Source organism: Lynx canadensis, chromosome C1 (genome assembly GCF_007474595.2).
Source record: "Lynx canadensis isolate LIC74 chromosome C1, mLynCan4.pri.v2, whole genome shotgun sequence".
NCBI lineage: Eukaryota > Metazoa > Chordata > Mammalia > Carnivora > Felidae > Lynx > Lynx canadensis.
In genome coordinates this window covers 122,909,860-122,925,179 of record NC_044310.1, presented here as the reverse complement: position 1 = coordinate 122,925,179, position 15,320 = coordinate 122,909,860, and the positions used below count along the sequence as shown (strand labels likewise).

The window sequence follows — 15,320 nt, the reverse complement described above, 5'->3', positions numbered from 1 at the left end:
TCTGGATTATTCAAATTAAGACTTTAATGCCTTATATCACTTTTCATATATATTTCAGGTTAAAGTTTTTTTTAACTTAAAAAATTAAAGTTTATGGTTTTATACCAACAAAATACCACTATTTTGGCAAATAAAGATAGCATAGAAATGCAGAATGCCAGGTGCCAACTGCAATTATCAGTCAATACATATTTGTTGGGTGAATTTGGTAACCACTTAGCCATTAGTCTGGCACTTTAACCCTCATACAATGTTACTTCCGTTTCACAAGGGACAGTCACACAAGAGGGTCTAAGAAATTATGGAACTTGTCGAGGGTCACAGGCCAGAAAATAGGGTACTTGACATTTCTTTGCAGCTCAGTCTTCCGGCTCCGAGGACCTTTTTCCTCCACAGTGGGTAGGACCCTGCATTAAGTCCCACTCCCTGACAGGGGCAGGTGTACAGAGTGAATAGGTAACATTATCTCACTAGGGGTACAGAGGTACAGACACTCAGAGGAAGGGCCTTGGATGGGCTTTTGGGAGTCCCTTGGACTCCTGCCTTCCTAGTAGAGCCAGAGAGGATGAAACTGTGTGAACTTGTGAACTGGGCTCTCTGAGCACCAGTTTCTTTATCTTTAAAATGGGTATCATTGTTGAGAAATAAAATTCCTTGGGAATAGATCAAATGAAGTCCCAGCCATCAGAGCGTTCTGGGTGTTTCCCCAAAGTCAATTCTCCTTCTGAGAAAAGGTTTTCTCTGTACCTTCCATCCTCTCTGGCTCTACTACCAAATTGCTCCAAGTAGTCAACACTGGAAGCCTCTGCCCACTGTCCCAGAGGTCAATGATGGGGACCCAGCATCTCTGTGATTAGTGTTGGTCTTTCAAATGACTCAGATGGAACGTCTCAACTGCAAGCCTTTCTCAACTGCAAGGACTTCCCTTGTGGCATAACTGGTGAGTTATTATGCCAGTAACCACACAGACAGACGGACACATTCTAGGAGTGGAGGTGGCAGGGAAAAAAAAGGGAAGTGTACCCTGACCTGCCTCATGATGACCTTCCCAGTGACCATCCCTTCCTTCTCTCTTACTGGCTTCTGTAGCTTGCTCATGCAAGGCAGGACTAAAACAAGCTCCAAAGACTTTCTCCTCTACGTTTATTTCATCAGCCAGCACATCTCAGCGTATTACACCGTTTGAATGGGAAGGTGACAGGAGTCTAATACTGATTATTGTTTTAAGAGAGAATGTATTTCGTGTAAGTAATATCTTCCATGATAATGGCTTTGGTCAAACAGGCTGGTAAATCACATCTGTTAGGCTGGCTGCTACAGCTGCATTTGTTGGGAGACAAAGCCTGATGTCACTGTTCAATTACTCTTCATTTGGAAGCTGAGATTTTTGGTGAGGAAAAAAAAATCTGGGCTCCATATGATTTCACTTTTAAGCCACCTACTTGGATGATTTGAGCCATGCCAGGAAGATCGCTGTGTTCAAATTTAAAGCTCTATAGTCGGGCGCTGTGGAGTTTTTTATCCCAGTCCCTGGGTTCAGCATTGTCTTCTCTCGAGGATGTTTGTTTTTAAAATCTTAACTTTTCTGCAAGGATTAACACATAAAGTCGCGAATGTCTTTCTCTGAAGGTTTTCCAAATGTTTTCCTCTGTTAGAGGGGAGACGTGGAGGCAATAAGGTGCAAGATTCTGAGAGGGAAGCTTCAGTTGATGTGTGGAAATGACTGTGAAAAGGAGTGAGAGAGCATGGGTGAGTCTCCCTGACTTGCCAAGAGCCAGTGTCGACTTGGGGAAACACCCAGAACGCTCTGATGGCTGGGGCTTCATTCGATCTACTTCCGAGGAATTGTATTTCTCAACAATGCTACCCATTAAAAATTTTTTTTGATGTTTATTATTTTTGAGAGAGAGAGAGAGAGAGAGAGAGAGAAAGAGAGATAGAATGAACAGGAAGGGGCAGAGAGAGAAGGAGACACAGAATCCGAAGCAGGCTCCAGGCTCCAAGCTATCGCACAGAACCCAACACAGGGCTTGAATTCACAAACCATGAGATCATGACCTGAGTGGAAGTCAGATGCTTAACCAACTGAGCCACCCAGGCACCCCACAATGATAAGCACTTAAAAAAATGTTAATTTTTGAGAGAGAGTGAGAGAGAGAGAGAGACAGAGAATCTGAAGCAGGCTCCAGGCTCTGAGCTGTCAGCACAGAGCCCGGTGCAGGGCTTGAACTTGTGAACTAGGAGAGCATGACCTGAGCTGAAGTCAGATGCTAACCAACTGAGCCACCGAGGCACTCCCCCCAATGATACCCATTTAAAGATAAAAGAAAGTGGTACTTGGAGAGCCTAAGTGATTTTCTCAAGTTCACACAGTAACTACGTGGACCATTCTGGAAAAGAACTCAGATTATTTACTGCCTGTTTCAGTGCTCTCTTCTTGATAGCACCATATTTTTCATTATACTTAACATATGTAAAGGTATTTTGTTTTTTGTTTTTTTTTTAAATTTTTTAATGTTTTTTATTTATTTTGAGACAGAGAGAGACAGAGCATGAACGGGGGAGGGGCAGGAGAGAGAGGGAGACACAGAATCGGAAGCAGGCTCCAGGCTCTGAGCCATCAGCCCAGAGCCCGACGCGGGGCTCGAACTCACGGACCGTGAGATCGTGACCTGAGCCGAAGTCGGACTCTTAACCGACTGAGCCACCCAGGCGCCCCAAGGTATTTGTTTTTTTAAAAAAATAAACAAAACAAGACCAGCTTTTGTCTTGCTTATTTTATAGAATGCTATAGTACATGGCTCTTCAAACTTGTTTGATATAAAATACACTTTACTCTGTGTAAGTATTTATTTTCAAACACGAACAAGTTATTTGGACGTCTATTAAAAGTCAAAGTTTTTTTGATAAGTCTATTATATTTTACTAGTTTTTGAAGACAATCTAGGTTCAGGAAAAGCAAAATGCTATTGTCTGCCTTTAATTGGGGGTAGGAATGGAATATTCTTAACATTTTTTTTTTGACTTTGTACTTTCTTTATATGATAGTTTATATTATCTGGGGGAAAGATTTTCTTTAGGATCAAGAAGGACGTGAAGGAGGAAGAGCAGTGGACTATTTGTGCCAGAACACTGGGAAATCAAGCCCTGTTCCCTAGCAGAGAAGTAGGGGCTTGGAAAGACCCAGAGAAAATGACTGCAGGGTGTGTCAGGAGCACAGGGCAGGATCCAGGGCAAACTTCTCTTGCCCACAAGATAACAGTACACTGGAGCTGAAGAGACCATTACAGGGAGAGCACTGGTGGCTTGTGGAGCCAGTGTAGACAGGTGACTGATGACCACCTTCCTAACCTTGCCCCCACCCCTGTTTCCCTGCTTTATTGTTTTTTTAAAATACTTAGTTTGAGAGAAAGCGAGTATGAGTGGGGGAGGGGCAGAGAGAGAGAGAGAGAGAGAGAGAGAGGGAGAATCTCAACTAGTCTCTGCACTGCCAGCACAGAGTTCAATGCAGAGCTTGAACCCATGAACCATGAGATCATGACCGAAGCCAAAATCACAGAAGGATTGGTTAACCGACAGAGCCAACCCACGCGACTCTGTTTCCCTGCTTTATGCAGGACCCTGGACCTGATGCCCACCTGGGGGAGGGGAAGCAATTCCAGAAGTCATGTTAAAGGAATATCTTAGCCCCAAACTCAATTGTTCTAGACACATTACTTCTGTAAGCCTACTTAGAGTCACCTTTGAGACTGTCTCCACAAGCTGATGGAAAATATTGTGTATTTTGTTAAAACATATACATAGACAAATGAGATCATATTTATCTATCTCCTGGTCATTTCCATTTTCACGTTAATAATTTACCTCTTTCTGTGTCATAAAATAAATAATTTTTGTTTCTTTTTTCCCCACATATATATAATATTAAACAGTATGGCTGTTTTTAATATTTCAGGTTCTCCTTCTCCAGAGTTTGGCAAAATCAGACATGAGCCTATAGAGAGACATGTTGAATGGCAAGTACAAGGGCCAGAGGAGGATCTGGATTGCCCTCTGCAGGCAGATGGCCTCTCAGGTGAGGAAGAGCCCAGCTCTGTCTCAGTCCCTGCTGAGACTTTGCCTCTCCAGCCTCGATGCTAATGGTTTAGCAGCAGATGGGCAGGGGGAGCTCCACGAACTTCATCACTGCTGTGTGCATTTGGCACAGGGTGAGGGCTGAAATAGCACATCCTCTGTAACTCCCTGGCTCGGCAGTTTTTTGTTTTTGTGATTAATGTCCAGTGCAAAGGTGAGTAATGTGGCAATTCATTGTAGTAATTCGAGTTATGGGGAATATATGGACTCCTTTGCTCAGCATCCTTTTCTCCAGCTCCTTGTCACATAAAAAGAATCATTACATTCGGAATACACTGCCATCAGCCACAGGACCAAGCAGAGATACAACTCATGTGCCCCAACTATCTCTGCTGTCAGCTTTTCGAGCCCTTCTTTGTAGGACTGGACCAGGCTAACCTGACTCAAAGGGTAGTAAAGAAAGTTCTCAGTGCCTTCTCTTTGGCCCTACCTGTTTTGAGTACTACCTAAAAATGACTAGTTGAATCTAAATGACCCACAACCTCTAGTAAATTAATTTCAATTTTGTCTTATATTATTATCACCCCAAGGTAACTTTTGAGCTGGAGAAGTTTGGGAGCAGGGAGAAGCCTGGCTGGCTGTGGTAGGAGGACCTCCTGCTCCAGTAAGTCCAGGAAAGCATGGCTGTTGTCATCTGGCAGGGATGGAAGTGCAGATGAGCAGAGGAAATGCAGATAAGAGCCTTGGTCCCAGCTTCCAGATTCAAGGGAAGTGATAAGATGCTCGCAGGGCCGAGGAACCCTAAGTCCACCAGCTTTGGGAGCAAGTGATTGCACACACCTTAAGTTTCCATAGGTCTACAGGAAAGGAAGGGAATTCCACGGCTTTCCATCTCCTGCTCTAGTCTCTGAGACTCCAGTGATGTCGTGCAGTCCAGTCATCTTAACTGGAAAGTATTTCTGAATTCATTAGCTGGTGGGGTCTGAGACCTTAGGGTCTTCTTTCAGTAATCCAAGGTAGACATGTTGAAGTTAGAAGGATAAAAGAGCACTTGGAGGGGATTGAGCAGTATTATAGTCTTTCCAGAAGACACTCCCTTCCAGTGGAGAAGGGGTGTGAAGGTAAGGAAAGAGAGGAACTAGCTCAGCCCCTATTGGTTACTTGCATTTGGCAGGTAAGTCCCTACTGATGCTCTGTGGGAATGTGCATGCCTCCACGTATGTGCATGTGAGAGAGGAGAGGAGGGGGACATGCCTCTCTGACCCATGGCACCTGGTCCCACTGGGATTTCCTGCTACATCTTGGTGTCTGCCACTCAGGTCTAGTCACCAAACCTGGGTGGGAAGGTTTGAGCAGAGGTGAGAAAGGCAGTCATCTCCTCACTCCCTCCATCATCCCCTCTCATGGTGCTCATGCTAGCGGCTGCCTGTGCAAATGGATCCGCTGCACTGGATCTTAAGCCCATGTCATTATTCCCAGAGATGTATGAACAACATTACCCAGCTGCCAGCAATGACAGCACGTGTTACCTTTAAAAAGCCCTTCTTCAATCTTACAATACCCAAATTTCGAAAGAAACTTTGTGTGCAATCTCTCTTCTGTGCTGCTGCACTGCACCCCTAGCCACATCGAGGCTCTCTCTCTCTCCAGTGTGTGTCTGATTGAAAATTCAATTCAACTCACTTCAAATATGCATCGAGCACCTTTATGTTGGCAGCAAAGAGGTAAAAGCCATAGGGGATACAAAATAAGTATAAAGCACAGTTTCTGCCTTCAAAAAGTCTGCCGTGCTATTGGGAACAACATGGAGAAACAACAGGAGACCAACATGAGACAGAATATATCTACTCATCAGAATGTGTTGTTCTGACATTAAGTGCATTGGATATTCCAGAAAAGGAGATCTCAGTGAGGGCCAGAGTTGTCAGGGCAGAAAGCGTCTTGGAGAGGTCAGGAGCTGGTTTGGGACTTTGAAGGATTGGGAGGAGTCAAATATGTAGCTGGATCACATACAAAATTTTTCCTGTTATTTCAGGTTTTCTACTGAAGCCTCAAAGCTGAAAACAACATGACCTGATTACTCCCACCACCTTTTTTGAAATGTTTATTTTAGAGAGAGAGACAGACACAGAGAGACAGAGAGACAGAGAGAGAGAGAGGGAGACACAGAATCCGAAACAGGTTCCAGGCTCTGAGCTGTCAGCACAGAGCCTAACAACTCCCAGTCTTAAGTGCTCACCAAAGAGTTGTCATATGGAGGTGCCCCCATGTAGCCCTCACATAGCCCCAGTGTGGGACACCTGTCCCATCAAGGCTGTTGCATCAAGGCTATTGCTGGTTAAAGGGGGACAGCATGAGTTATGTAAGAGGACCCCCTTCCCTCATGGCTCTGCCCAGACCTCAGCTCTTAAGAAGCAAGAGAGACCAGGTACAGGGAGATGGACAGTGGAGAAGAGGACTGAAGCTGTTTCTCTGTTTCTCTGTGGTCAGTTCTGACTGGGAGAAGGGGAAAACCTTTATATTTCATGGGCAGGACTTCCTCTGTCCTTAAAGGTAAGTCTAAATGGTCCAGATGAGGCTCTTCTTGTAACTGACAGTACTGAGTAACCCTGGGAGTTGTTGTCCTAAGATGCTGCCAGGGTGGGGGGAGGAAGGGAGAGAACACACAATTCTATTGAAGGACATCTGCCCCTGGGCCCTCACAGGGACCAGCAAACTGATTCCAGAGATATGGGAGCACCAGGAAGGGCAATTCAGGAAGGCAGAGGGGCCAAGTGGATGCCATGGGTGAAGTGGGCGTGGAGTGTTGGGGGTCTCGGTGACTCGGACTGTGGAAGGCCTGAGATAGGACTTCAACATCTTTGAGAGGATCGACAGCAGAAGAGGTTAAAGCAAATAAAAAAGGGGACCATCCCATTTCCCAAGTACGTTTCCTGGGAAGGGCTCCTTCTCCACAATACCATCTCTTCTTCTTTCCTGAGCGTCTCCAGCAGTTGATTCCTTGTTGCCACGTAGGTCAGAGAGTCTATCTTCTCCTAATATTCTCATTTACCTGTTTGGAAACTGAGGGGGGTTCCCGGGAGGAGGGATACCCCACGCCTTTTCCCCCACTTCCCACAGGGGCAGGAAAGACCCACTGAACCTGCACTTATGTTACCCAAGTCAACTTGGCCCAGAGATGGAAGTTTAATTTCTTGTTTACAAGACAAATGAGGAACAAGGAGGAGAGAGGCAGCGTTTTCTTGTTGGTAGGGCGTTGGGAGAGGTGACCCACCACAGTTCCCTGGAGAGTGGATTTCCAGAGGGTTTTAATTATGATCGCTGAGCTGCAGTTTGGAGAGACACAGCTGCTGAAAGGCAGCTGTCTTATTTATACTGCCGTCTGGCTGGATTACATTGCCTCTACAGCAGTGAAAATTTTAGTCCACACTCTTGGAGGGGGGTGGTGAGAAATACCTTGTTTTTATAAATCAAATTTATTCTGACTGTGAGCTTTAACTCTCTAGAGGGTGAGAAATTAGATCTCTATCTTGTTTGGAAGGTTTGCCCCATTTCCACTCAGGCAAACAAGGATCAGGGCAGTGGGGATGGCAGAAAGCCCTCTGGTCTACAGCCCATCATTGTGATGGCTGTGGTTCTCACTGCTCAAATTTACAAGGTTTATTGGAAGGTGGGTGGCTACACTACTTTCCTGTCAAGCAGTGGCATGCTGTCTTTGGCTACTGTTCCCATGGCCACCTTTCTTTTTTTTTTATAAGTTTTTTTTTTAACGTTTATTTATTTTTGAGACAGAGAGAGACAGAGCATGAACGGGGGAGGGGCAGAGAGAGAGGGAGACACAGAATCCGAAGCAGGTTCCAGGCTCTGAGCTCTCAGCACAGAGCCCGATGCGGGGCTCAAACTCACGGACTGCGAGATCATGACCTGAGCCAAAGTCAGACACTCAACCAACTGAGCCACTCAGGCGCCCCTCAGCCACCTTTCTTAATATTCTGTCTCCCCAGCATCCCTGAGCCAGCTCTGGTACTCTGGTTACCTCTCCTTAAGGGGCTGAAAAAATTGTTTCCAGGCTCTTTCGGAAAGAAATACCAGATGCTTTTTTAAAAAAAAAAAATTTTTTTTAATTTATTTTGAGAGAAAGAGAGAGAGCACAAGCAGGGGAGGAGCAGAGAAAGAGGGAGAGAGAGAATCCCAAGCAGGCTCAGCACTTCAACACAGAGCCCAATGCAGGGCTCGAACTCATGAGCCATGAGATCAAGACCTGAGCCAAAATCAAGAGTCAGATGCCTAACTGACTGAGCTACCCAAGCACCCCCCAGGTGCTTTTGATATGGCTGCTGCCACATGCCCTGCCCCATCCATTGCTCTGGGACCATTCAGCCTAACGGCTTCAGTGAGCAATGGGTCTTGGACACAAAAGGGGATAGGGGAAGGGAGTGCTATCTCTTGGGTGCCTCTGTCCTCTGCAACACAAAAACGCACGAGAGAAGGCAACACTGGGCCTGGCTCCCTTTTTATATTTGCTAGAGGGTAGAGAAGGAAAATACTACAGTTAGAAGAAACAAACCATGAATACATTATCTTGTCACATCTGTCTAGTCTTTAGAGTACACAGTGAATAAGCTAAGGCAATTCCCTCAGCTGTCCCTGAGAGCTGTCAGCAGCTGATGTTTGTAGAAAAGAAGGTGTGAGCGCAGGTGTGGTCCTGTGGCAGGGTCGGGGCTGAGCAGAGTTCAAGCATTGACTATCAGCCCTTGCTGCCATGGCCTACCTGCGGGTTGCTGCTCAAAATACATGAGAGGATTTGACTATGACCTTTTACTCACTGTCAAAGACAAAAACTGAACAAGTAAGCGGATTGATTTTATTCAGCCTGTTGCAATAGGAAAGCACCCCAGATCTGAAGCTCAGGGTATCTTGGAATGTGGATTTGCCTTAGAATTTTATAGGGAGGGGTAAGGACATTACAGATGGAGTGATTTATAGTTGGGTTTGTATTTTAAATGGGGAAAGCTTCAGTCAGTAATCTGCCTAAGTAATGTGTGTTTTGTTTTTGTTTTTGTTTTCCCCTGTGGCTAGCTAGTTTCAGGGAAACAAAGAGCTTGAATCATTTATGAGATAAAGAATGGGAAGCTGGAGGGTCTAGGTTAAATGGTGTCCCCCTAAAAGATATGTTGAGGTCCAAACCAGTATTTATGAATGTGATATTATTTGGAAATGGGGTCTTTGCTGAATGTAATTGTGTTAAGATGAGGTCATTAGGGTGAGCCTTAATCCAATATGGCTGCTGTCCTTACAAGAAGAGGTGAAGATAGTGACCCATAGGGGAGAAGGCCACATGATGCAGAGGCAGAGATTGTAGTGATGAATCTTTGAGCCAGTAATTACAAAATTGATGGCAAAACTAGAAGCTAAGAGAAAGGCATGGAACGGATGGTTCCATACAGTCTTGAGAGAGCATGGCCCTACCAACACCTTGATTTCAAGCTTCTAGGCTTCAGAACTGTGAAACAAAAAATTTTCTGTTGTTTTAAGCCACCTAGTTTGAGGCACTTTGTTATTGCCACCCTCGGAAACTAATATAGTCTGTGCCTGGCAAAAGGGGAAAGGTCTGTGTTCAGTCTTGTCAAAGGCAAACAAGGTAGGAACCCATGGTGTTATTGGAGTCATGACAAAGTGTGGATGGCATGTTTTGCATAGGTCACATGGGGAGGATGGGTATTTTTGTGAAGCCATTTCAGAAACACAAAAGGGTGAGGGGGTTCTTAACATCATTGGGAATATAAGGCTTAGCATCATGAACCCTCTTAAAACCCATGAATGGATTTCCATTCTTACCAGTTAAATTCTAACCTTCCTAGTCTCATATAGAAGGGTGGAGGTTCCCAACACCATAAGCTTGTCTGCCTTGCTTGGTACTCTAGCACTACCAACCTGCCTCTGTATGTTGCTCCACAAATGCACCTTGCAGTTCACTGATGTGTCTTTGTTAGTGGCATTACTTTTGCCTGGAACACACCCTCACTTCTTTCTCTCTTTTAGTTTTGCTCACCTTCTATATGTATATCTCTGAGAAATCTACCCTCATGCCGGGTTTTAGGGTCTCTCTGGGATTTCATGGGAGCCAGTGCCCACCTATGCAGAACACTCTTGCCACTGCATTGAAGTCAGGTGCTCCCACTGCTCTCTCTCCTGCTGGGCTGTAGGTTCTCTAAACACTCGGATTCTCTATCTTGCTGTGGAGCTCACTGCTTGTTATGGAGAAGATGATAAATAAGTATTTGCTGAGCTGAAATGAACTCTGCCTCTTTCAGACACCTCTCCCTGACCCTTGCAAGTGTTTCCTCTTCAACACTTCATGTTATTTCTTTTTTTCTCCCTGAGAGCCCTTTTACTGCTGTAAGTTGAGCTCTAGCAGAGAAGTGAGGTCTGTATTTTCAGGTTTCATTGCTTCCTCCATATAAGCATTCCATTTACAGTTTTAGTATTCCAGCTACAGCCAGAAAAAATGTCCTCTTTCTTTGCAGAGGCTTAAAAGAGTATTTTTATCTCATCACAAAAGTATCGCATGCTCATTGCAAAAAAAAAAAAAAAAAAGTCTGGAAAAATGTAGGAAAGCAAAAAAATCCAAGAACATAAAATCATCTATCATTCTACAACCCAGAGTTGACTATGTATTAATGTCATATCTCCAAACAAAGTGATTTTCATGTTGTCCATTCTATTCTGTAAGCTGATTTGTTTTACTTAACATTTCAAAATCAATTTTCCATGTTAATAAATACTCATTTTTGTGAAAAGCACAAATGCTTTTCAGGAAGAAACTTTTCCACATAGAGACAAGTTCAGTCTTCTGGTGAGAAAATCCTTCCCCCCCACCTTTTTGAGGATGAATATATTTAGCTAAAAATCCCCCACAAGTTTGGAAATGTTAGAAGTATTTCTCATGGAAGGCGATATGGAGATTGGTTGCTAAAAATAATAACTAAATTAGAAAGTAAAATGAAGAAATGTCTAATGTGGAAATGTAGTTTCTCTTTCAGTTCCAATGACTGTCTTTTTAATGTCCTCATGCATGTTAGGAACCTAGAAGTGCGTACTTGTGGCTAATGCAAGAAGGCACCCATCATCTCCCTACCAGCATCGCCAACATCACCACCATCAGCATCACCTTCACCACCATCACCATCATAAGCATAAGCATCATCACCACCACCACCACCACCACCACCAGCATCTCCACCACTGTCACCATCGTCATCATCGCCAAAATCACCAGCATCATTACCATTATCACCATCATCTTTATCTCATCATCATCACCACCACCACTACCACCATCATCATCATCATTGACATCACCACCACAATCACCAGCATCAGCATTATCTTTACCATTATCACTAGCATCATCATTGCTATCACCACCACCAGCATCACCTTCACCGTCACCATCATCATCATCAACATCACAGCATCATCACCATTATCACCATCATCTTTATCACCAGCAGCAGCAGCAGCAGCAGCATCACTGCCAGCATCATCTCCACCACTTCATCATCAACATCACCAGCATTATCTTCACCATTATCACTATCATCTTGATCACTACCACCACCATTATCATCATTACCATCAGCACCACTATCATCTTTCTCTTCCTCTCCTCCTCTTCCCACTGCTCCTCCTCCCCTTTTTCTACCCTCCTCCCCTTCCTTCTTCTCCTTCATCATTTTCATCATCATTCTCATTCTCATTTCAACATGCAGTGTTTAGAGATATGGGAGCTATATGGATACTGAGGTACATGAGAGCAGAAGAGATGATGTTAAAAATTGGTGGAATACATTTAGGACTTTTTCCTGAATTATTTTAATCTCTAGGGCTTATTTAACTCCCTGATGTGGAAACATGACCTGTGAGACAATCTTGATGTAACAGCTTTTCTTTCAGTCTGATAAATTACATTTTTTTTCCAAAATAGCATTAATAAAGACAAGCCAGAGATAGTATTTTTTACTCATCTGCCTTTATATTTGTCAAACTCACACCTGCTTAATGTGTAAAGGTCAGGCTTTTAGACAGAAATCTCACATGGATCTCCCTGAATTATGTAGAAGTTTACCTGGCTGGATAATTTGCATGACTTTTTATAGAAACTGTAGAGAACACGTTCCAAATCATAATATACACATTGGTGTTTATATTTTCTCCTTTGAAGAGGGCAATAACCCTGAGAAAGATGTCAGTACTGATACCACGGAGCAGACCCTGAGTAAGAGCACCTGGTGTCTCCAGTGATTGAAATGATATATTAATGAGTTCTTATTCTCAGTGACATTTTACCAGGAACCAATTAACCACAGTAATTACATCTCATCCATTGCATGCTCTGAAATGTGAAGTGCATGGGTATTGGGTTGCTGTGTTTGTTGAGCATTTTTTTCCCATGTGACAAACCTTTAAGCATTAAAACTTTGAGTCATTTATTATGTTTCTTTTGCCTTCTGGGTGTCACAGCATGAAGGAAAATCTTGTAAAGGATAGTTTTATAACCACACAGATACTGATGCGTGTAAATGAGTATAGCCAATGCTAGAAAGCCTCACCATAGCTGTGCTTCAAAGGGTGGCAGAAAATACAGTGGGGAGAGGGCACATTGATAAGAACAGAAAGAGTTAAACCTTCATGGTAAAAACAGATGGCTTAGGGAATGAGAGATTGAATAAAGGGTCCTGATTAGTTGACTCTTCTAGATAATGGGGTGAGTGCTGATAAATGCAAAACTTTTTTCATTGTCATTTCAAAACTGTTTAGAAAAATTCAAAAATATCGCAGTTTGAATTTCTAAAGTAAATAACCTTTCTATACTTCACTTCCCTCACTATAAAATTTGGATAATAAGTGTACTTGACTAATAAGTTTGTTGTGAAGACAAGTAAGTTAAAATAGGTACAAGTACTTAGCATGTACTGAGTGTATTGTAAATGCTCAATAAATGCCAGTTATTATTTTATTAAGTCTATTAAACATAATTTGACAGTCTAAAACTTGGAACTTTTAGAAAATAGCACTATTGTGTTTATAAAATATAACATATAATTGGGTAAAAATTAAAATAGTATGTAAAAATGAAAAAACACAAGAAACTACAATGAGCTCAAATCTCACAAGTTCAAAGATTCAAATTTAACCACTGTTAAAATATTTTGGGAAATCCTTAATCTCTCTATAAATAAATATGAATATATGTCCAGGTAAATACGCCTAACTTTATGCTATTGAATCATAACATGTTTGTCTTTGAGTGACCTCTATCACTTACACAGTAAGTCCCACATGTTTTTAACAAATCGATATGACTTCCATCATCCTTTTTAATGGCTGTGTAATATATTATGGAGCATACAAATCATAAATCATTTGACTAGCCCTGTTCCCCCCAGTGATAAACATTTGAATTGTTTTCTTTCTTTCTTTTTTTAAATTATATAATTTCTTGTATATGCCTCATTTACATTTACTTCTTTATTGTAAATTCAGAGGTTTAAGATTGTTGGGTGAATATTTTGAATCATATTTTTGTACTGCTCTTCTAAAATGGTAAGGCTAATTTATATTCAACATGGGTAAGCCTTTTTAGGCAGAGGTAAGAGGTTGATGTCAGGGAAGAAGGGTGTTTTAAATAGAAGTGTGACAGTGTGAGAAAAAGCAGAGAGATTGGAAAATATATGCTGTATTTGGGGTGACTTCCCACTTTTCTTGAGCTTGTTATTTTTCACTTCACATTTTGTGGAACTCCATATCTTATATTAACTGTTATAGGTGATCCATTTTTCTAAAAGGTATAGTGTGGGTGAACCCTGATCTCTTCAATTTTTTAATCACTATTGGTTGCTTTTTTAACACTAGGGTTTACTACGAGGAACAATTACAACAAAAAGTTTTTAAGTTCTGGCGGTTTTGTTTATTTCTGTGGGATAGATTTCTAGGATTGAGTTGGCTGAATTGAAGAGTACATATATTTAAGTTTTTAATCTATATTTTAATCAGCGTTTCCAGATTGGTTTCTCAAGGGGCTGTAACATTTCACACTTCCACCTGAAAGTAGAATTTTTCCACATCTCAACCTGTAATAGGTATGTTCCGTCCAAATTTATGCCAGTTTAACAGGCATAGCATAAGTTTGACTTACATTTCTTTGGTTACTGGTGAATTGAAGAACCGTGCACATGTTTTCAGCTCATTTGGGCTTGCTAATCTGTGAACTAGACAAAAGACCTCATTTCTTTTGCCCACTACTACATTAAAATTTAAAAAAAATGTCTATTGAAAATAATGCATGCACATTGCAAAAAATAAAGACAGAAGCACTTAGAATGAAGGCAACAGCCACTTGTCCTAACCTTCCTTACTCTTATTCCTAATCCCCAAAGTCAGGCCACAGAATCCACATTAGTTTATTTAAGCAGAAAGTGATATATGTCAGGGTAATATGTGGTTTACAGAACTTCTACGTTCTTCAGAGAAGATGTGACAGGGCCAGGAGTGAATGTTTTATCCAGGAGAAACTCCCAAGCACAAAATGAGAATTTTGGGAAAAAATGCCTCTTCTCCGTGCCTGCTACTCAGCACCTAGGATGTTACGAAAGAGAGAAGAGAGTTTATAGCCAGCTGCCTCAGAAAATACCATGTTAACCTCCTAAGGCAGCTGGCTACTGACAACGGGGGAAGGGGAGTTTCTGACCTTTGTCTCTGTAGCGTACAGACTCACAGAAAGGGGGTTGGCATGGGTATTGGGTGAGCTAGCTGTGGTGTCTGCTGCAGCTATATTGTAGTCTACCCCTTCCACATCTCTTTATTCTGTGACAGTAACTCCCAGGTACATTAAAATAAAAATGCAACTTGCCAGATGCCTTTCCTGAGCAAACTTCCTGAAACCTGTCAGAAAATGTATTGATTTTTTTCCCCTCGTCACCTTAGATAGTTTGTCTGGAGATCTGAATTTTAGATTCAATATTATAATTTTCTACAGAGCTTTTAAATCATGACTCATTGTCTTCTAAATAATGTTACTATTGAAAACTGATTTGCAGGAGAGGGAAGAAGATGGCGGCGTAGGAGGACGCTGGACTCACCGCGCGTCCTGCTGATCACTTAGATTCCACCTACACCTGCCTAAATAACCCAGAAAACCGCCAGAGGATTAGCAGAACGGAGTCTCTGGAGCCAAGGGCAGACGA

The 15,320-nt window shown here is 42.5% G+C and overlaps 1 protein-coding gene across 24 annotated transcripts in view; it reads left to right on the top strand.

The window, feature by feature from the left end:
• Positions 1-13,093, top strand: part of LOC115522300 — a 99,994-nt gene extending 86,901 nt beyond the window's left edge. For 20 of the 24 annotated variants that reach the window (XR_003971332.2, XR_003971328.2, XR_003971327.2 and 17 more), the window contains 3 exons: positions 3,956-4,075; positions 6,110-6,627; positions 11,157-13,093. Coding sequence is in view for 3 of the 24 variants with exons in the window: in XM_032594389.1 (XP_032450280.1) it covers positions 4,007-4,075; positions 11,157-11,879 (792 nt within the window). In the remaining 21 variants the exon portion in view is untranslated. Of the gene's footprint in view, positions 1-1,318; positions 1,750-3,955; positions 4,076-5,724; positions 6,075-6,109; positions 6,628-11,156 lie in introns of those variants that run through there. The other 4 variants (XM_032594389.1, XM_032594390.1, XM_032594391.1 and 1 more) reach the window with 3 other exon arrangements.
• Positions 13,094-15,320: the final 2,227 nt, after the last annotated feature.